Source organism: Onychostruthus taczanowskii, unplaced genomic scaffold (assembly GCF_017590055.1).
Source record: "Onychostruthus taczanowskii isolate IOZ18803 unplaced genomic scaffold, ASM1759005v1 scaffold25, whole genome shotgun sequence".
Classification (NCBI taxonomy): Eukaryota; Metazoa; Chordata; class Aves; order Passeriformes; family Passeridae; genus Onychostruthus; species Onychostruthus taczanowskii.
Window position 1 is genome coordinate 1,168,390 of NW_024499796.1, and position 21,769 is coordinate 1,190,158.

Below are 21,769 nucleotides of genomic sequence, written 5' to 3' on the forward strand. Positions count from 1 at the left end.
GCAGACTTCCCTCTGCTCCAGAACTCAGGGAAAAGCAACCACCCCAAAGTGTGTGCCAGGTATTGTGGGCAAGGCTGAGGAGGGACATGAACAGCCAAAATCGCATTTATCCAACGTGTACATATTTTATTACCACCACGGTGACATTTAGCCTCCCCAATGTACATTTCCAAAAGAAAGAGCTCTGGTTTTCCCTCTTCCATTAACCTGCTCTCCTAAAAACTTTCACCTGGACTGCAGAAAGTCCAGCCTGCAGGGGCTGAGCACCTGCAGCTCCCTCCAAACCCAGGCAAAGCCCTTTGGGATGCAGCCAGGTGAAGAGTTGGGTGTTATTCAGGATAAAACTTGTGGCACGTGTCCCTGGAGCCTGGTCCATGCTGGGCACCAAGCTGCCCACCCAGGGGAGGCTGGGGAGGGGGTTAGGGAGCTGTGCCTGCACACGCTGCCCCGTGAGCTGGGAACAGTCTCCCCGTGATTGTTTTCCTTCAGGGAGGCTGCTGCTGGCCTGCCAATATTTACAGAGAGAAAACAGGGTTTAATCTCGCAGCGCTGGGAAAGGAGGATGCAGATGGCGTGAAGGGGGCGTTTGCCACCAGATAAAGGCAGCGACTGAAGTGGCTGCCAGTGGCTTTCTGCCACTGTCCTCAGTGACAAACATGTTTTTGCAGGTGCTGTGTGCTGGGCTCAGGAGCCACTGGTGAGCCCAGGGCAGTCCCAGCACCAGGCCCCCCACACTGCCCGAGGGAGAGCAGGAGAACACAGCAGGTATTGCAGAGAATGGCCCAAACAGGTCCTGCTACAGCCAAGGATGATCTGCAGGAAAAGTTCCTTCTGCTCCATGGGAACAGCTCCCCCAGGCTGGGACCAACCCCCCAACAGCCAGGGGAGAAGTCTGGCCATGCAGAGCTCCTGCCTACCCCAGAAGACACCACACAAAGAGGGGCTGTGGACTCTGTAGCCCATAAATCATGAGAGGAGCCCCCAGAGAATGGCAGCATCACAGGAGGAGCCCCCAGACCCCACACACCGAGCCCCCTGAGTGCAGACACCCCTCTGTGCAGGGCCCAGCACACACTGAGGCTCTGTGTGACACTGCAAAGCTGAGAAACCACAGGAATGAGGAGCCAGACTCAGTCTGACACCTCTGGTGCCCTGAGCTCAGTGCCCAGCAGAGCCCAGGGCTGTTCTCTCACCACTGTCTCTCCTGGCTGTGTGAGGGACACATTCCCAGGGTGGGAGGGAAGGGTCATGTCACAGAATCACAGACTGGTTTGAGGTGCAAGGGACCCTAAAGCCCATCCAGTGCCCCCCCTGCCATGGCAGGGACACCTCCCACTGTCCCAGGCTGCTCCAAGCCCTGTCCAGCCTGGCCTGGGACACTGCCAGGGATCCAAGGGTAGCCACAGCTGCTCTGGGCAATCTCCTCCCACAGATGCAGGGATGCACTTCTGCTCCTTCCCCGGGCTCCTCTCCCCAGGGGTGGTGGCAGGGTGCTTTGGGGACAGGCTCCCAGCCCAGCCCTGCCAGCCCCTGGCCTCCAGCGCTCCGGGTGCTGGGCCGTGGCCAAAGGCAGCAGAGATCCCAGAGGGGAAGTACCTCGGAAGCTGCTCCAGACTACAATGGCTCCAAATCACAGAGCAAACCTTCCCAGGGAGAAACAGCCGGCCCTGGGAATATCCTGTGCACAAAACGCGGGCACTGCTGCCTGCTGACTTCATGCACCACCGACCAAGGGCTGCTGAGAAAGCTCTGCTTGCTCCTGTGCTGGGGGAGTGGGGGGGACCAGGGCTCTTCCTGTGGGTTTTTGGACTGCTGGGCACACTGGTGGTGCCCATAAAACAAACCCTGGCCCTAACAGCAGGGGCCCTGCTAGAGCTGGGAGGCCCAGAGGTGCCAGGGGTGCTGCAGGAGAGGATGTGCTTGGAGATAACACTGGCAGGACACAGCAGTCTCTGCATGGCTCTGCTCTGGGTCTTGTTTTTGGGAGCACTGATGATAGTACAGCCTGGGGGATGCCCAGAGGGTGTGGATGCCACATCTCTGGAAGTGTTCAAGGCCAGGTTGGACAGGACCCTGAACAACCTGATCTAGGAGAGGCATCCTGGCCATGGCATGGCTGGAAGGTCCCTTCCAACCCAAACCATTCTGTAATTCCATGGTTCTCTGTTAAACCTCCAGGAGGAAAATCAGCCTGAAGAACCTTTTCCACCTGCTGTGGAGCAGCCAGTGAGGACACAGGGCTGTTTTCCCAGGCCAGGCAGTTGTCTTTAAGTGGCTCATCAGGTAAAAGCCTTCCCAGGAATCCCTGAGAGAAGCCAGGCATGGAGCTCCAGCTGCAAACACCACTCTGGCAAACAGAGAGCTGGGCCAGCACCTTCCTGCTCTGCAGACATCCTTTCCTCTCAGGGAAGAGGAAAGCTGCTCAGAGCTGAGTGGCCCCAGCAGCACCAAGCTCACCCACCCAGTGCCAGCACAGCCCCAGAGCTTTCCCACAGCTTTCCATGCCTCTTCCCTAGCACAGCCCCATGGGTAGAGAGTTCCAGCCTGTGCAAACACCCCAGGGCCCTCTGAAATCATCACCCCATGCTGCCTGAGCCTTTTTAAAATCTCTCTAGCACTGTAACTGCACTATATGAACTCTTCTTTTTGCCAACATCTGGGAAATGTGACGCCAAAATTAAAGTTGGGGGGAAAAAAACTCATCTTTTTTGGTTATCTCAATACTCAGGTTCAGGCTGAGCTGTGTAAAGGTGCACAAAACCAGGAGAGCAGCTCAAAACCAGCTGCTCTTCCAGCTGGGACACGAGCACTCCCTGCTCTGCTGAAGAGCCCTGAGCTGTGATCTGGCAGTGCCCAGGAGCTGCCCTGTGCCCAGGCTCTGTGCCCAGCCTGGCCCTTCTGCCACTGGTGTCACCCAACATCTGACCTGGGAAAGCCCCCAGGCCCAGGAGGTGAAGCCAAGGGTCTGTCTGCACAGAGCAGCAGCCTGGCCACCAGCTCCAGAGCCACTGTCACGGGTGTTCCAGCTCCAGGGACATCCCAGGAGACAGCCTGGGCCAGAGGGACATTGCCACTGCAGCTGCAGCTTGGGGCTGCCGTGGGGATGCTGGCTTGGGCAGTTCTGGAGAGCCTCAGCATCTGGGGCAATCTGCACGTGGGTTCATGTCACAGCATCCTCCAGAGGGGCATCTCCAAAGGCTGGCATTGCTCTAACGTTGTCTCCCTGCAGCTGCAGCTTGGACTGCTCAGCACCACCCAGAGAAATGCAGGGGCTGGGACCTGATGGCCTTTGGAGGGGGGAGAATGGAGAGCTCAGCTCAGGAAAGAGTTAAGCTGCTGCTGTGAGTGTGCATGGCAGAGGGACTCAGTGTCCAGCTCTCAGTGAGCTGGGTGACTCAAGGCTTGGGGAACCTCTCCAGCATCCCAGAAATGAGCCACGGAGGAAACAAAGGAAATGCCAGAGAGCAGGAAAGGATTTTTCACTGGGTAGCATCTCCTGGCCACCAGCAGCAGAATGGTGCAAAGGGAGTCCCCCTTCCCCTGAACAGGACTGGGAACAGAGGTACACAGTTCTGTTCTCTCAGAATATTAATGTCACAAAACTGGTGAGAGCAAGGAGTCTCCAGGCTGTCTCTACCCCAAGTCCTGGGACTGATCCCAGCCCTGCAGCCTTGCCTGCAGTGCCTTCCCCCACAGCCCAGGGGATCCTTCCCCTGTGCAGGACAAGCCCATCAGACAAATTACAGCCACAAACCTGACAAGCACCATCTCTTGTGCTATTGTGAATGAGAGGAAGTTGAGATACAATTCCAGCAGAGCACACAGCCCATTTCCCAGACAAAGGCTCATCTCCACTCCCTTCTCACTAAACAGATTCCCCTCAGCTGTTCACTTGGGCACGTAGGTTTGATGTCAACCCCTGCCCAGCGCTTTTGCCCTCTTCCTTATCACCAAACCATCTGCCCCAGTGCCCTCTAGGTCTGCCAAGACAGTGCCCAAAATGCTCCTTGCAAACTCTGCCGATGATATGTCCAGAACAACTCCAAAATCACCCAGGTGTACAAAATCTGCCGTGTCCCAGAGTGTCCCTGAGACTTGTCCTCTGTGCCATCAGTAAATTGCTTTTCCCAGCATTCAGATTTGTTGTTTGGAGACAGAACTTGGGCTCTCCCTGGCTTCTCCCTTTGGGACAATGCCACATCCCAAAGGGCACTCAGTGAGCAGCGCTGACTCCCAGCAGGAGCAGAGAACGCTTTGGGAAATGAATGCTGCTGTTAAATAAGCTGGGATATGGATGGAGTGAGGCACATTACACAGGCCACAGCATTGCTGTGATCCATTTATCCAAAACATTCCCTTGGCAGCAGCCAGGGGTGGGAACAGGAAGAGGACCAGGGCCCTCTGGTGCAGGGATGTGCCCACAGAGCCAGGCTGCCCAGAGCAGCTGTGGCTGCCCCATCCCTGCAAGTGTCCAAGGCCCTGTCTGGTGAGTGCCATCCCTGGCCATGGCAGGGGTGGGACAAGATGATCTTTAAAGTCCCTCCCAACCCAAACCAGCCTGGGATTCTCTGATGGGGCAAGGTGGAGGACAGTGGCATTTTTCTGGCACTTGTCAGAGGCTTTCCCATGCAGGATGGGCATGTCCAAGGCAAAGCCAGCTCAGGCACAGATTCATAACATCAATTTGCTCAGCTCTGGATGAGTGCTCACCACAGCAGCACAAGGAGTTGCTACTGGAAGGATTTTCTGTTTCCCAAGAAAAACTTCTGTGTCTGCAGATGAAAACTTCCAGAGGAAAAAAAGATCAAATTTGCCAATGCTTTTCAAAGGAAAAACTTACTGAGCTGTTTGGTTTTAAGTCGATTTCATCTGAATATGTTGGGTTGGAATCAAACACTTGTAACAATGCATTAAACCCCTGACCTGCAGTTTCCTCTCAGCAGGATATTTCCGGAGCAGGGAAGGGTGTGAATACAGCCCTGGAGCACACTCACAGCTCCACACGGCTCCCTGTGAGGCTGCCCATTCCCAGCAGGCAGCAAATGTTCCCTTCTGACAGCTTGTACACATCCCACCAGGTATGTGTGTCCTGCAGGGAGTGGGGAATGGGGAAAATGCAGACAAACTCCCACACCCCAAATCCTGCAGGGTGCAGAAATATGGGTCCACACTGAATCCCAGAATCCCAGACTGGGTTGGGTTGGAAGGGACCTTAAAGCTCATCCCATCCCACCCCCTGCCATGGCAGGGACACCTTCCACTGTCCCAGGCTGCTCCAACCTGGCTTTGGGCACTGCCAGGGATCCAGGGGCAGCCACAGCTGCCCTGGGCACCCCATGCCTGTTGCAGTGCTCAAATCAGCCAGAGGCTGTCACAGGCAGGGGCTGTTCGACTTCAAACTGTGCTCTTTGGATTTGAAATCCTGAAAGGAAAGATGCCCAGGCCAGGTCTCAATGCACTGCCAGGACTTTTTAACATACCAGCTGGCAAACAGAAAAAATAGAGGAGCTGTAATGGCCATAAACTGAAACACAAGGAGTTCCACCCAGCATGAGAAAGAACATTTCTCCATGAGGGTGGCAGAGCTCTGGAACAGATGCCCAGGGAGGACGTGGAGTGTCCCTCTCTGGAGACATCCCAAACCCACCTGGACACGTTCCTGTGACACCTGCTCCAGGTGACCCTGCCTTGGCAACCCCAGCTGTTCTGGGATTCTGTGATCCCAGGTACACACTCAGGCATTCCCGAGATCAAAAGGTACCACCTTCACCTCCAAAATCCTGGCTCGAGTCTGTGCTGGGACTATCACAGCCACCAAAAGGAACAAAACCCCCACAGGGAGTAGCTCAGTGCAGCTCAGTGCAGAACCTCCCTCTGCTTTCACATTCTTTCCAACCCCATTCTACATTCAGCTTTCCCAGGATGCCAAGTGCCCCTCCAGAAGCGGGTCCATCTGCACTCAGGATCTCCAAGCCCTGCAATTCACACCTGGCAGAGGCTGTAAAACAAACACCCTTCGTGCTGGAACCCACACCAGGCTCTGCAGCTCCTGCTAGCTCTGCCTGCAGATAACCACACTGCCCAGGGTTTAAACTCTGTGCAGTGATTTATTACACACAATTAGACAGGATGACCAGCAGTAGCTTTTTTGTGACACTTCCTGAAGGTTGGAATTTTCTCTCTTGTTTATAATAAATTAAGCAACTCACAGGTATTAGAACATACTTTCGTTTTGTAACGTGTCAGATCCAAATGCAAATTTGTGACCTTATGGGTCAGAACATTACTCAGAAACCCTCAAGATGAGCAATAGCAGGAGCCTGCAGCTCAAGGCTTCAGCAGAGAGCTCTTGCTGCAGCAAAGGCAGTGGCAGCCAGGCCCCATGGGCTCCTCTCAGCAGCACTAAACACATTAGTGCTCATTGCAGATGATTTGTGGGCAAGAAACAGCAGCTCAAGAGCTTCCTCCGACCTCCCAGCCCATCACAGCAGCACAATGGATGTGTCTGCCCAGCCCACGGCGACAGGAGCCCAGCTGAGAGTGCCACAAACCCTCCTGAGCCACCAGCAGCGAGGGCAGAGCCAGGAGAGGCTCTGGGCACACACAGAGCTGCTGCCAGGCCAGGGATGGAGCAGGTCACCATGGGGAGAGACCCCTCAGGGTGACAAGGGACCAGAAAGCCATGACAGCTCTCACATCCTGTGGTTATCCACACTCATCCCTTCCAGCTGCCACCAGCAGTTACGGGCTGGGCAGCCAGGCAGTCCTGATCCCCCTCAGCCCAATTCCCAGCAGCCTGAACATGTCCCCAGGGCACAGCCAGCCCCTCTCCAGGGGAATCCCTGTCCCCAGGGCACAGCCAGCCCCTCTCCAGGGGAATCCCTGTCCCCAGGGCACACCCAGCTCCTCAGGGGAGCCCATCCTTGGAGAGGGCTGTTCCCACAGTCAGGAAGGAGGCTGAGCTTTTCACCAGGGCAAAAGAAGGTGCCACAAGCAGAGTGTGGCACCCACTGGACACCAGATCTATCAGGTGATGGGGAGAGCTGTATTGGGATGGCCCAGGGACTCTCCCCAGCCCCATGTGTGCTACAACTGCCACTTCCCAGTGCCCAGCCCCAGCCCTCATCTGAGAGCAGGCCCACTGCAAAAATCACCTTATCACACAAACCCACCCTCCCACCAGGCCAGAGAGGCACCCAAAGCCTCCCCACTGCCCCCCTGCAGTGTTTCTGTGAGAGCCAGCCTGCAGGGACACCTCTGAGGGGACTGTCCCCTTCCAGCCTCCTGGTGACACCCCCACAACCCTGTAAGCAAAGATCTGCTCCCAAAATGTGAATGCAAAGAAGAAAAGAGAGACAACCTGAAGGAAATGCTCTTCTTGGCTTCCCTGCAGGAATCAGATGCTGGATTGCTCCCAGGCTGGCTCTCAGGACATCCCATCCTTTCAGAAGAGCCCATCTCTCCACCTGGGACCAAGGGCACAACCCCTGTACTGCACATCTGGGAGGTTCCTGCTCTCCTGCTCCATCCCCAGCCCCTGCAGTCCTGTCACCCCCTCCCTGTGGCTCGTGGGGAGGTGACCTGCAGGTCACTGTTTCCCAGAAGAGAAGTCTGAGAGAAGTCTGCCGGGAGAGCCCCATCCTGCCCTGGCTCACTCTGACTCACAGACACATGCCCCACTCTGTTCCCCTTTCAAACCCCAGTTTTCCACTGCTGGAGAGCCTGATGGCACCTACAGCTGGGAGGTTACTGTCCCCTTCACCTTGGAGCCAGCTGGTCCCTCTGGCTCAGGACAGACCAGCAGCCGTGGGGTGCGAGGGAAGGGTGGCACGGGGCACGTCCCGCTGGCACGAGCCAGGGCTGCCCCAGTGTCACCTCAAAGCCTGGGCTGGCCAGTGCAGGGGGTGAACACCCACCCCTGGGGTCCAGCCTGTGGCAGAGCTGCTGGTCACCACGGGCTGGGGAAGCCTCAGTCCCCTTGTGACCTGTCCCAAAGCTCCCCAGGAGGAACAGCCAGGGTTTGCAGAGCCCCAGAGCGTGGCCAGTCCAGAACTGCTGAAGTCTGTGGGGGAACAGGAGGTGGGAAAGCAAAAATCTCACATTTTCTCTCCAAGTGCTCCACTCCAGCCACAGCAGAAGCCAGGGGTCTCCATCACCAGAGCTCTCACAGCCAATTAAGCCCCTCAGAAGAAAGCCCAGCACTTCATTACAGCCTGACAAAGACACCTCTTCACCTCTCAAGATATCAGGAAACACACCCAGCTCTGTTTTGGTCACTTCTACTTAGGGGCACTAAGCTTCTAAACCAAGTATCAGGCTCTGAATGCATTTTTCCAAGTGCCTGAGAAAATACTGGAGAGCCTCATCCAAACACCCATCACAGCCTGGCTGAGTCACAGCCCAGCTGTCACCAGCCCAATGTGACATTGCCCTGGGACACACACTGAGCAAACCCAGGGGAGGCTCAGCCCCTGCCCAGCCACAAAGCACAGAGGAGACAAGGAAGGAACAAGACAGGAGTGCAGGATTCTGCAGTGAGTCGTGCCCTGGCCCAGCTCCAGCCACTCAAGGTGAACAACTTCCACTGCTGAGCATTTGCACCCAGCTTTCACAATGGCTCATTATTCCACAGTGCTGCTGAGCAGTGTTTGCCTTTCTCCTCTGTGCCCTGGGGAGCTTTCCCAGACCCACCTTTCCACCTCAGAAAGTACAAGGCCTTGAAAGCAGGAACACAGCAAAGTCACTGAAAAAGCAAAAAAACCCCACGGCCTTCAATGGTAAGGGAGGTCCAGTGTGAACCAATTTTGCAGAGTCCTTGACTTGACAAAAGGGACTGTGCCAAAGTCTGGGTGACTCCAAATCTGCTTAGAGCACTCAACTACATGTGGGTTTACAGCTATGATTCTGCTTTCAGACTGAGCTTCCTTATTTTATTTGAGGGATCCAAACGTGGATGTTTGAAGACAAGAAAAGCAAGGTGCCTATGACAAAACATTTGGCAAAGAATCTGTCCCCAGGGATAAGAATCCTAAGAGAAGACAAAAGTGAGGTGTCTCAAGGAAGATCCACAGGGAGAAGGGGAAAAGAAACCCATCCTAGTGCTGCCCAAGCTCCTTTTAGCAGCTTCTTATTCATATATTCCACAGCCATTATGTTTCTTTTCCAGGCTTCTGGCAAATTAATTTAAAGAGAAGTTAAAATGAATTTTTTCAGTGCTCCTTGCCCCAGAATAAAGGACCAGAGCTGTCAGCACCTGCCCAGCTCTCACTGGAAAGTTAAAGTGGAAATCAGCACCACTCACCTCTGCCAGGTAAAGGATGCAGAACTTGCGATCTTCTGAACCTGCAGAGAAGAAAAACCAGGATCAGAGCGAAGCTGCAGCTGCATTTCTGCAATTGGAACCACTGGCAGAGGAAAACTGGCTGAGAGACAGCACTGAATGAATGTTTGTTGTTGTCCCCAGTACCAGGCTGTGACCTGGGTGATGTATGTGGCATCTGCCAGGGCCGGGCACGGCGGGATCCTGCAGGGACTCACTGCCCTGGCAGGGATCCTCCTGGGGGTTTCTCCTTTGGAAAAGGGTTTGCTTCATTCAGAGGCCACGTGCAGGCTCTGCTGCCCAACCTGCCTTGGCACATGCAGCCTGTGGGAGCGTCCCAGGGGCTGCACAGGTCCTGCAGCACCCACACAGCAGTCCTAGAAATCAGGGATGGGTCTCTCCATCTTATCCCTGGGGGCACTTTACTCCCAGGAGGACTGACAGAAACTCCTGTTCCTGCATCTCATTCCCAGCTTCTTGCCCCCAGTCCTGGCTGATCCTGGTGGTTCTGCTGTCTGTCCCAGCCTCCCCCAGTGCCAGCAGCTCTGCAAGGGGATGGAGCCAAATCCCACAGCAATGGAAAGCAGCAGGCATAGGGCAGGGGGAAGAGCTCATCCTGCTCTTTTGGGCTGAGGACAAACTGCCCAGCACTGGGACACTGGGGACACCCAGCCAAGGAACTTGCACTTCCACAGCTTTGTGAAAGGAGGTGGTGCTGGGGGCAACACAATGACCGACTCTGCCATCCACCTCCTGCTAAACCATGGAGCAGCCCAGAACAGCTCCTCAGCTTGCTGCCAGACATCCCAGGAGCTGTGTCAGACTCCAGCTGCTGCACAAAGCAGGTACAGCCTTCCCTGCACCCAACCAAAAGGCATTCCTGAAGATTTGCCCTGGCCCTGGTGTGCCCCCAGCCTCGAGGGAAGCCAGCTCTGGGCATACACCAACCTCACAGAAGGACATGGAACTGCCCCAGGATGGGGTCACCTCAGCTCTGGAGCAGGACATCCCTTCTCCAGAGCAGACATCCCATCTCCAGGAGCTGGCTGGCCCTTCACAGCAGCTCTGTCCTTGGCAGCACCGTGGGGCTGCTGCTTCCCTAACGCTCCTAATGACATTATCTGTGCCAGGAGCTCAGGGCTGCAGCCTGGGCATGGCTGCAGATCCCACTGCAAGTGGTGTCAGCACAAGCTCTGCTTCATTTCAGCAGCCTGAGCTGCTGGATGGGAACAGGCTCTGCACAGGGCTGGAAACACCCTGTTCCCTGGAGGAAAACAATTCTCCTGCTGCAGGCAGCAGCCCAAATGTCCAGATAAGAGCTGCGACCCACTGAGGGACTTAGGTGCCTCTTGTGTCACTCCCTGGGCCACGTGAAACCCGTGAAGTAGTGGCCTGAAGCCCTTTGCTGGGTGTCTATTCCAGCTGCCCTTTGTGGGGGTCACAGCTCTGCCTCCACTGCCAGCTTCAGTTTTAATGCATTTTGCAGGATTTGGGCTGGAAAATCCCTACAGGGACACCAGGACACTGTGACACCGTGGCTGATGGAGCCTAGCACCACTGGGAGTGCTGCTGTGGCCCTCAGGTGAGGAGCCCCTGTGTGTTCCCAAAACCTTCTCTGTGCTGCCCCAGGTGAGCTGATGGAAGCCCAGGGCAGCCCCTCCAGATCATCTCTGCCAGGAGGGGAGGGGTGCTGGACCCTGGCAGCAGGAGCAGGATGGGCCTGGCTGGGAGCCCATCCCTCACCTCTGTTTCTCACAGAGAAACATCCACTGCTCCAAGGCAGTGCCTGAGTGCTCCCAGCCCCTCTCCCATCCATCCCAGCAGGACCACCAGGGAGCATTTTCCTTGTGGAGCCATTGGAGCCCCTCACCCAGTGCTTTTCCCCTTGGAAAAGGCAGAGTTTGGAAGCAGGATCTGTGCCTGCTGCTGGAGCCCACCACCCCCTCCTGCTGCTCCTGCTTCTCCTGAGCTGGGCCCTGCTCTTCCCTGCCCCAGGACCTCTCCAGGCTGGCTGGCAGAGCAGGTCACGGAGGACCAGCACATCCCAGCTGTGTTTCCTCAGGAGCTTTAACCAGGTTTTCCCTGATGATGTTGTTACAGATACATATTATAATACTGGTTTTTTGCAAATATTAAAATGGATTTTATATGTGTAATGTTAAAGTAACTTTGTTATAAAGATCTAGTTTTTATTTCAGTTGTTAACTTAGACATAGTAGTGAAATAGCTATGCTTGTATTAAAATGCCTACTTAGATAACATCCAATGACCATATGAAGAAGACATCTGCTGTAGATGTGCCAACTATCAACACTCACCATCTGAAGACAGTGTGGACCAAGGCCCAAAAACTAGATGTAATAAAAATAGACTAAAACCACAACCAAAAAAATACACATACACTCAAAAAAACAGACCCAAGGAGGAGCCATGCTAAACAATCCTTGGAACATGTAAACTAGTCGGTGGAAAAGTTTACTAAGCATAAGGGTCTATTAATGTGCAACAGGCTGATGCAATTGAAAAGGTATTTAAGGGGAATCCCCAAAGATAACACTTGGGTGCCAAGATGCACCCATCCCTAATAACCTTCGCTCTATGGTCCTTGTCTGCTATTGTCCTTTATTAATTTTTTTCCATTTTCACAGGAGAGTGAACATGTTTTTCACAATGTGAGGACCCTTATAAAGAAAGGTCCTGTTGGAGTGTAACAGCCCAGGGAATGACCCTGCTCCTCTTGGGCCTCTGTGGATTCCTTCTGCAATAACAAGTGATCCTGACAAGGTGCAAACCCACCAGAATTAAGTTCCCTTTCAAATTCCTCTCCACTGAGCTGTGAATTCTGGCACAGCAACCTCCAGAGTCAGCAGCTGCTGTTCCCTGTCCCTCCAAGACTCACTGCTACACATGGCCCAGCAGCTCAGTGCCTACAGGACATACAAAGCAGGGAGCCAGTCTGGGCTAAGGAATGGCTTAAATCCTATTTTATACCAGCCTTTAGGGAGAACTTCAGTAATAAACTGGCTGCCCATCCCAGCAGCTGGGCTGGAGGCAGGGCTGATCCCTGGCAAGGCGCAGGGGAAGGCTGGAGGGCGATGGCAGAGCCAGGCAGGGCTGACCTGGATGCAGATTTCACCACAAACCAGATTTGCCAGGATTCCTTCCATGTTTTCAAGTCTCTGGAGGGCCAGGGTGGATCAGCAGAGCCTGATGTGCCCAGAGCCCAGAAATACATGGCACAGATGGCAGAGCCTGGCACTGGAGGGGCGGCAGATGCCCGGGATGATCCCCAGCTCTGCTCCCCACAGCTCTCATGACAACAGCACAGCGCATTCTCTCAGCCAGACTCAGAGAAAAGCTAAAAAGAAATAAGCAGGAGGAAAAAACTCACTTGAAGGTATTTCCTTCTCTTCCTGATGTGCTGAGGTGGGGACTGGCTTGCCTTCCAGAGTGACGTGAGCTGACCCTGTGCCAGGCTGGGCACGAAGCACAGTGGGAGCTCTGCAGGGACACGTCCCCTCTGCAGCTAAGCCCCGTCCTGCACACCCACACTGCCTTACCCAGCACAGCAGCAGCTCCAGCACCTCTCTGCCTCTGCCACTTCCTGTGCAGCCCATGGAAAGCACCTGCTGCTCTCAGGATTTGCGGGCTGCATGCCTGGTGTTGGCTCAGAAACACGGGAAAAGAGGGAAGCTGGTTCTGCTCCTTTGCACGGCCCAAGGGCTGTGGCAATGCCCTGGTGAGGGCAGGCACCCTGACCCCAAATCCTCACCTCTGCTCAGCAAGGCTGGGACTGCATCCAGCAGCCAGGACAAGGTGTTGCCAGGCCCTGGATGTGTGGCAAGGGAGGGAGCTGCTGAGCACATCCAAACCCAGCTGCCAGGAGGGGACAAGCTCATCCCACTGGGGGAGTGCCCTGGGTGCTCCCCAGCATCCCAAGGAAGCACAGAAGGCCCATAAATCCCACTCTTGCCTCTTGAGCATCTTGGGGCTGCAAACACAGCAGGTTGGGATGTCAAGGGCAGCAAAGCAGCACATGAGAAGCCCTTGTTTGCAGGATCCCAGCTGAGAATGGGCTCCCATAGTAGGATAAAGGAATGCTCCTCTCTGTCCCAAAGCTGAGCACACCCACCGGGGAGGGGGGAGCCAGGATCCCAGCGTGTGGAAATTCCCACAGTGCCTGCTGAGGAAGCCAGCCCTGTGTCACTGGGAGCCAGCTCATCAGCCTGGTGCTGGGCTTGTAAAGCAGGAAGAGAGAGCATTGTGAGGCAGATCAGACTGATTTGCTTTCGCACAGAGCAGCGAGCGGCAGGAACAGGAAACAGCACAATGGCCCTGAGCGCACCGGAGATGTCTCAATTGTTGGAGGCAGCCACACGCCTGTTCCTATTCATGTGCCTCTCAGTCATTCAGGAGAGCAGCAGCAAATCCCTGCCAAAAGGGACAGACATCTTCGTGCTCTCTCCAGCCGCCTTTGAAGCAGCCCTGCCCCAAGCAGGAGGGTTGGAGCTGCCTGAACAGCAGCTGGGCTGGATTCCCAGTGCACGGGGGGTGGCTCAGTGCTGCAGGGATTTTATCTCCTTTGGAGAGCCTTGGGAAGCTATTCCAGACATGATCCAGCCGAGTAATTATGGTCACAAGGAAATAAGTGGCAGAAAACTGCTCACAAATCCACCGTGCCTGAGGTGAGGAGGCACAGTCCTGTGCTGCTACAAACAGAGCTCAGAGTGCAGAGCCAGGAGCAGCACCGGGGAAGCTGATTTCTCCAAACAGGTGAAAAGAGCAGAGCTATTCCCCAGCCTTTCCCCAATATTTTGGGAATATTCCCAAAATTCCCTTTTTGGGAGCAGCCAGGGGCAGCACACATACATGGTCCAGGAGCTGACCAAAAGCACTTTAACAAAGGACAATTTATTTTGTCTCTTAGAAATAAGCAGTGCTGAGAATGCACTCAACAAAGCCCGGGGAGGCTTCAATGGCTTTTCTCAATGGCTCATGGCTGTGGTGCCCCATCTCCCTCCCCTGTGCTTCTGCTCCCACCAAATAGGTCAGGGAATTCATGTGGAAACAGAATTGTTGCTGGAAATAGGAAATAAGAACTGCCTGTGGTGTCCAGCACTGAGCTCAGAACAGCGTCATGCATGTGGAGAGACACAGTCCATCCACAGAGCTCGTGGCTCAGCTGGGAAAAGTCTTGGGAAGCAGCAAAATTCACCCAGAAAAAGATCCCTATGGAGAAGCAGCCCAGATCTGGATTAATTCCTTTTGGTCAGGGCCATAGGACTGCATAAAAACATTGCTCATCACTTCCAGAGTAATTTCAGTTGGAAGGGGCCTCTCTGGTGGGCTCTAGAGTCCAATCCCCAACCAAAGCACCCAGACCAGGGCACTCAGGAGTCCTCAATGCCTCCAGGCATGGAGATCCCACAACCTCTCTGGGCAACTCAACACCTGACCAACCTCATGACAGGAAAGTTTCTCCTTGTATCTCATCCTGATTTCCCCTGTGGGGTCCCAGGGCAGCTGCCTGGGCTGGAGGAGGAGCTGTGGCACAGTTAGGTAACTGCACATAAAACAAGCCCATACCCAAAAAGCAACCACACCACACAAGGAACAAGGTGAAACTGGGCCCAGGGCCAAGAAGTGGCTCCACCATAGCAAATAGGATGTGGTAGAGCAATTCCCTTATTCATCTTTAGACGTGAGAAGCTAAAGGGAGCCTTTTGTACAGCCTGAAATAACCCATTTCCAGTCACCCCTGCCCTAGAAGCCCTCCCTGAATCTTCAGCTGGGCACAAAAGGTGTCAGCCAAGGTGCAGGGTGAGGGCAAGGTCCCCAACCCTGCTCTGAGGGTTTGCTCTTTTCTCCCCAGGGGGGTGAGCAGGGGATGGATGTGAGCAACAGGGAAACCGTGGGCAGCTGAAGAGAGAAGTAGCAAAGCAAAGCAGCAAAGTAAAGGTCACCAGAGCTTGGCCAGCCATGCTTGGAGCCAATCTCTGAACTCCCTCGAGGCATCATGGGGGAAACTTCAAGGCTTCAGTTCCCCTTCCCAGCCTGGCCAGTCCCTGCTGTGACTGTGTGACACCACCCAGGGAATGCCAGCCCAGATCCTGAGACATGCACCCAGAAAGGCTAGAAAGGGCCTGGGTGCTCCTGAGGTGTCCCAGGAGATGGAACTCCCAGGTAAATGCAGGGACAGCAGGGGTGGTGCTGGCACCCCAGGAAGGATGACCTGGGAGCACTGGTTGGTGGCACTGGAAACAACAGGACAGTGGGGCGCTGCTGGCCAGAAACCTTTGCTGTTAGCAGCCAGAAAACCTCCCAAATGCCTCCAATTGCTGCTGCAGACACTCACCCTCCTGGAGCTTGACACTGTGCAGGTACAGAGGGTTCCTCAGCACGTTGCAGCGCCCAGGCTCATCCTCCTTGGTGAAGAGCAGCAGGTCGGAGTAGACAAAGAGAGTCACCTGGAAGCACAGGAGAAGCTATAGAAAGCTCACCTCTTGGCACCAAGACAGTGTCCTGGAAATGTCCTCTGCCCTGGAGAGAGGCACCAGCCTCAACAGGGAGCCCAGACAGCCCTTCCCAAGAGGCTGTTGGCTGCTGCACCCAGCGAGCTTCAGATGAAGTTCACCTGGCAGCTGCTTCCTGAGGCTTGTGGAGCCCTGTGACACGAGGGATAAACCTGCCCAGCAGTTCCACGCCACACAAACACACCCTCTCTGCTCCCTCCTGTCACTTCCCACTTACACCAGTTACAAATCACAGCAGGAGGAGGGAATAAATTGCCAACTAATCCCAGCACGCTGCAGAAGTTGAAGCCTGAAAGCAAATCTGATCACTCTGATCACCCTCACGGAGGAGCTCCTCACTGTTCTCAGTTAGAAAGTAAAGTTTGGTTTTCACAAGAGCAGGACCCACACAGAGCAGCTGCAGGGGACAAACCTGACACCTGCACACGGTGGGGGTGGACAGGAAACACCGGCTGAGTGTCTCCCAGAGCTGTGCTCCAGCAGTGCCTCAAGTGTCCCAGAGGCTGGGGGCTCCTCCAGGCCAGTGGGAAAAGTCTTGCCTGAGGTCCCCAGCCCAATCAGTTCAGATTAATGGGACCTTTAAAATAAGAATGGGTTTCTCCACTGCACTGGAGATCCTGAACCCAGAAGACCCCAGGGATGAGAAGCTTGGTGCCACAGCTGAGGTGTGAACCTGTCCTGGCCCCCAGGAGCTGGGACACACAGAAAGCCTCAAAGATCACAGAATCATGGAATCACAGAATGTCCTGAGCTGGAAGGGACCATCAGGATCACCCAGCCCAGCCCCTGTCCCTGCCCAGACCCCCACCAAGCCCACCCTGGGCATCCCTGGCAGCGCTGTCCAAAGGCTCCTGGAGCTCTGGCAGCCTCGGGGCCGTGCCCATTCCCTGGGGAGCCTGGGCAGTGCCAGCAACCTTGCCCTGAGCTCCAGCCTGAGCTGCCCTGGCCCAGCTCCAGCCGTGCCCTCGGGGCTGTCCCTGGTCCCCAGAGATGCCAGGGAGCAGCTGCAAGGTGGCAATGGCACAATGGCACAGCGGGTGCCAGACCTGCTCAGGGTGAGGGCCTTGGGGTGTCCCCCCAAAACCTCCCACGGCAAAGGGAAAGCTTTGCAACACTGAGCCACAGCAAGGAAGGCTTTGTGGTCTTTTAGCAATGCTTTTGGAAAAGGAGGTAACACCCAGAGTCCCAGAGGGGTGGGAGGGAGCACAGGGAGGTGACTCTGCTCCCACAGGGACCAAGTCCCAGCTGACAGCACAGTTTGTGTCTGCAGCTGGTGGACACATCCTGAGGAGGACAAGCTGAGTAACAGTTGTCACATGCTGGGGAGTCTCACATCAGGGAAGAGCATCTGGCTCCAAATCCAAAACCAAGCCCTTGCCACAAGATTTCTCCTTGCAGTGCAAGTTCATTTTCATGGGATTCTCAGTAAGTACAAAGCTGCTGGTGGAGCTTTAATTGACAATGAAACCAGGGAGGGGATGTTCTTCTCTGTGTTCTTGGGAAAATCCCTTCCTCTGCTCTCAACACTCTGCTGGCCTTATGCCCACATCCACCCTCTTTGTTCCTTCTGACCTTGTTGGTAATACAAGGAATAACCAGGTAGAAACTGCACTATAACCTTCATCCCATTCCCACCTTGTGCCAAAGGTGGCCAAAGGTGTGCCACTTTCTGGGACATGTCTGGTGCCATCTCAGGTCCCTCAACCCCAAAGAAGTGATGCTGAAGGGATTTTGGGAATAGCAACCCAAAATGATAAAGGCATGATCAGCTAACAGTCACACAGAAATGGAGGAAAGAAACTGAAAACCTACTACCTGTGGAAATTTAAAGGGTAGAAAAAAGATTGGGAGCAGCAGGAAAATCACTTCTAAAGCAATCAAGTTTCAATAGGGGATCTTGGAAATGGAATTACATGGCTAAGAATTTACAGGTAGCATTGAGCTTTTACAGGAAGATGGGATAGATTGTATTCAGGATGTAGACGGTAAAAGCACATCCAGTGCAGGTTCTGTAGGAGCATCTCTGTCAGATGCTGCTTCTAGGAAGACACTTGATCTGAGAGCAGTTGATAGAGGTGCCTCTGCTCCTCCAGGCTGTTGGGAGGAAAAACAAAAGTGTCCCTTCCACCTGTAGAGGCAGAGGCAGGAGCAGGCAGGAACAGGGGCAGCCTAGCACTGCGGGGCCTGGAGCTCTGGCAGACCTGGAGGTTGGAGCTGGACACATCCCCCACCTGAGAGCTGAGGAGGGGACTCAGGGATGACCCCAGGGCAGCAGGGATAAGGGGAGACTGGAGGAGTAACGTGGAGCTCTGCCCTGGCTGCCATCCCACACTGACGGGCGGTGACCTGTCTCTAACAGCCCTTGGCAAACAGATCTACCCTGAAAAACCACAGGGCTTCTAAAAGTCAAGAGCAAACAAACAACAAACACAACGTCTGGGCTCACCCAGGCAAGTCACAGAATTCAGCAGAGTTGCTCCTTGGAGGATCAAAGTAGCTTTGGGTATTTAGCAGAAGTAATTTCCTACCCCACAGTCAGAAATCCAAGAGCTGCCAGGACAGAAGGACTCTCGAGACAGAGATGGCACCCTGGGTTATTGCTGGAGTGACTGAGGCCACACGGCCATTGTCACGTGGACCTTTTAGGGAGCTCTGAACAGATTTTACAGGGGGGAAAAGTTGTTCATAGAGGCTGACCCTGATGTCTCCACACTGCTCATCTGGGTGTGCTCTGCACCACAAACAGCCTCTTCTGCTGAGGGACCTGAGCAGCTACAGGACATAAGTGGCAAAGCACTGGCACAGGAGACAGGGACACATTTAAAGAGGGAAATCAGGAGAAACTGAAAGCGAAGAGGGAAGGTAGGAGCAATGGGCCAGTGTGCTGCCTTGAGACTGCCACTGAGCCCTGCCCTGGGCAGGAGTGAGACAATATCACAATTTCTTCTTGGGAAGAAATATGTGGCAGCAAAATTACGTGAAAAGGTGCCCAGAAATGCAGCCTTGAAGAGAGAAAAAGGAGAAAGCCTCCTGCTCTATAGAGAGGAGCATAAGCCCAGCCAAGCCCATCCATGAGGCTGCAGGACTCCAAAGGCCCATCCTGACCTGCAGACCCTGCCAGAGTGGCAGAAAGAAGGGATGAGGAGGGCAGAGCATGGCCCACACTGAGCAGGCACCTCAGGGCTTTGGGAGGCCTCCAGTCCATTGGAGATGGATGGACAAGGCCAAAGGCCACATTGGACACCCCATGTGCCATCACCCGCTGGCTCCTCTGACACTCCACGGGCTGGAGGGATTTCAGGAGGCCATAAAAGTGGGAATTGCAGCAAAGTCTAGACAGGATGTGATTAAGGCCTGAATAAGGATTGCCCCAGAGGTAAGGTCAGGGAAAGGACAGACCCTGGCAAGCCTCCAGAGAGATAGGTTGACTCCTTCAGGAGATGGGAGAGAGTTTGCTCAGGGACAAGGATGCAGTGCCTGATGTGGAAACTGCCACAGGGAAAAGCATCTGGGGGTTTGGGAAAAAAAGAGAGGAGCAGGACCTGCAGCTCCAGCCCCTGCACCCAGGCCCTCCTCTCTTGAGCCTCTCAGGTAAAGCAGATTAACACACAGAGAGCAGTCCTGCAAAGCACAGGAGCCCAGCTTGAGAGAGGCTGTGTGGGAAGAGCAGTGGGAAAACAGAAAACCTCATGTAGCAAGGAAGAAAGGACTGGCTGGACACAAGACAGCCTCTGCCCAGGCATCAGAGAAGGCAGAGAGGGAAAGAACTCAAGTCCAGCAAAGAGGGGAGTCAGAGCCCTCCTGCACCAGGGGAAGCTCTGTGGTGTCCAGGCTGTTTTAGGTCTTGGTGGCTGCAGAGGTTCAGGTTCTCTCCCCTCACAGCTCAGCAGGACCAAAGCAGAGCCTGGCACTCCAGAGAGACCTGCATGGGCTCCTTGAAGCTCCACAAAGGCTTCCATGGCTGTGCCACACACTCAGACATGAGACAGCCTTCCCAAGGGCCACAGGTGACATCCCAGCATTGCCCCCTCCACTGTCACTGCCAGCACGGGCTCAGCACCACGGGCTGTTTCCCTTCTGCACCTCTCATTTCTCACCCCAGACCCAGCCCCTCCTGCCCTGCCCCTGTGCCAGCTCACTCAGACAGCACAGCCCCAGGGCACCACATTCCCAAGCACTGCCTCACATTCCTGGCCTGCATCCTGCCCTTTCCTGGCACCAGCTCCAGCTGGGAAATCCTCTCCCAGCTCCAGGCTCATCCCAAGAGCATCTTAAGCAGAGTCCTTTCCCTGAGACATTTTCCTCCTGACCCTGCCCACAGGACCCTCCTCCAAACACACTTGTCCTGGGGTTCTTCATCACCCCCATGTGCACAGATATCCCACCCAGGCTGCAAACAGCATTAGTTATCCATAAATATTCCATGTTTGGCTGTTACTCCAAATATCTGAGTCTGACCTGAAGGCAGGTACCTCCAACCCAGCTGCACTCCAGCCTCCAGCTCAGGAGGAGCTCCCTGACTTCAGCTGCACTCCCAAGCCATCCAGCACAGCTGTGCCACACAACCAGCAGTGTTTCATTCCTACAGGGATTCATTCCTGCAGGTGCCCAGAAGACCCTGAGCACCACAGGACAGTATGACAGAGAGGGAAAGGGGTTAATTAAAAGTTAGTGCCAAGTTTTCTAATCAGTCATGGACTTTTTCATGTATTTTGATGTACTTTTTGGCAGAAAAAAAGGAAAAGTGATTCAAGTCAAAGCAAGGGATGAATTACACAATGAAAACCAGAAAGTGAGAGGAGTCAGCACAACCTTCTACTGTTTTGTACTTGCCAGTGGTGGGAAATGGCTCTAGTCTGCTGCTGTTGGCCACCCAGAAACTTAAACTAGTGAAGGAGAACTTCCTCTACAGATCTGTGAAGATGAGACATTGTTCACTCCTACTGAATTCAACCCCAAATTACTCTGTGAGATCCTCTGAAATTACCCCAGAAGAAATGTCTCTGGTTAGCAGTGCATGAGTGGGCTCTGCCTCTCTCCCAAATTCCAAGGCTTTGCAGACTATGCAGCTGGATGCAAGTGAAGCCAACAGCAAATGTGATCAACGCATCCAAACCCTGCCAGTTTGGATGGTAAAAGTTGTCTCATCCCCAGGGTGCCAAAGTCCTGTTGTGTCCCCAGAGTTCCAACAGCTCTTCAACAACAGAATGGCAGAAAAGTTGAAGTAAGAAGAGCAAGAGGAATTTGGACAGAACATGTGAGCTGTTTCAGGAACTGAAATTCTGAGAACGTCTGCAGCAAGTTCTCTGTCTGGTTCTAGTTCTAGTGGATTCTCCTTCCCTAGAGATGCTGCAAAGCCATGTGGACACAATCCTGAGTGACTTCGGGGATCCCTGAACAAGGGGATGGGACTGGATGACCTCCAGCGGTGCCTTTCAGCCTGAACCATTCTGTGCTTCTCTAACCTGGCACAAAATATCCTCAAACCCCCTCCTCCTGAGTCTGCTGGGCTGTCACTGAAGTGCATTTGCCACCCACAGTTTCCTCTCTGTGAGCCCAAAGGCAACAGGAACAACAGTTGATTTCTAGCACAGAAGAGTTTTGATATTTAGTTTATCCCACAATAAACTGTCTAGAAGTCTTTCCAAGTACCATATAAATATAATCACTGCACAATGAAACATTTCCCCTCTCAAGGTAATGAGGTGTCCCTTCCAGTCCCTTCTCAAAGTCCCCTCCAGTGCCTAAAGGGGCTCCAGGAGAGCTGGAGACAAGGACAAGGGTGTGGAATGCCAGGACAAGGGGGAATGGCTTCCCACTGCCAGACGGCAGAGTTAGGTGAGATACTTGGAAGGAATTCCTGGCTGTGAGGGTGGGGAGGCCCTGGCACAGGGTGCCCAGAGCAGCTGTGGCTGCC

At 54.3% G+C, this 21,769-nt stretch overlaps 1 protein-coding gene across 3 annotated transcripts in view; it reads right to left on the minus strand.

Annotated features, from left to right (window-relative positions):
• RGS3 (regulator of G protein signaling 3) overlaps positions 1-21,769 on the minus strand; it is a 69,881-nt gene that overhangs the window by 27,078 nt on the left and 21,034 nt on the right. For 2 of the 3 annotated variants that reach the window (XM_041406748.1, XM_041406747.1), the window contains exons 8-9: positions 15,675-15,786; positions 9,302-9,342 (exon numbers count right to left, since the gene is read on the minus strand). In XM_041406748.1, the coding sequence (XP_041262682.1) occupies positions 9,302-9,342; positions 15,675-15,786 (153 nt within the window). Of the gene's footprint in view, positions 1-9,301; positions 9,343-15,668; positions 15,787-21,769 lie in introns of all 3 variants that reach the window. The other variant, XM_041406746.1, reaches the window with a different exon arrangement.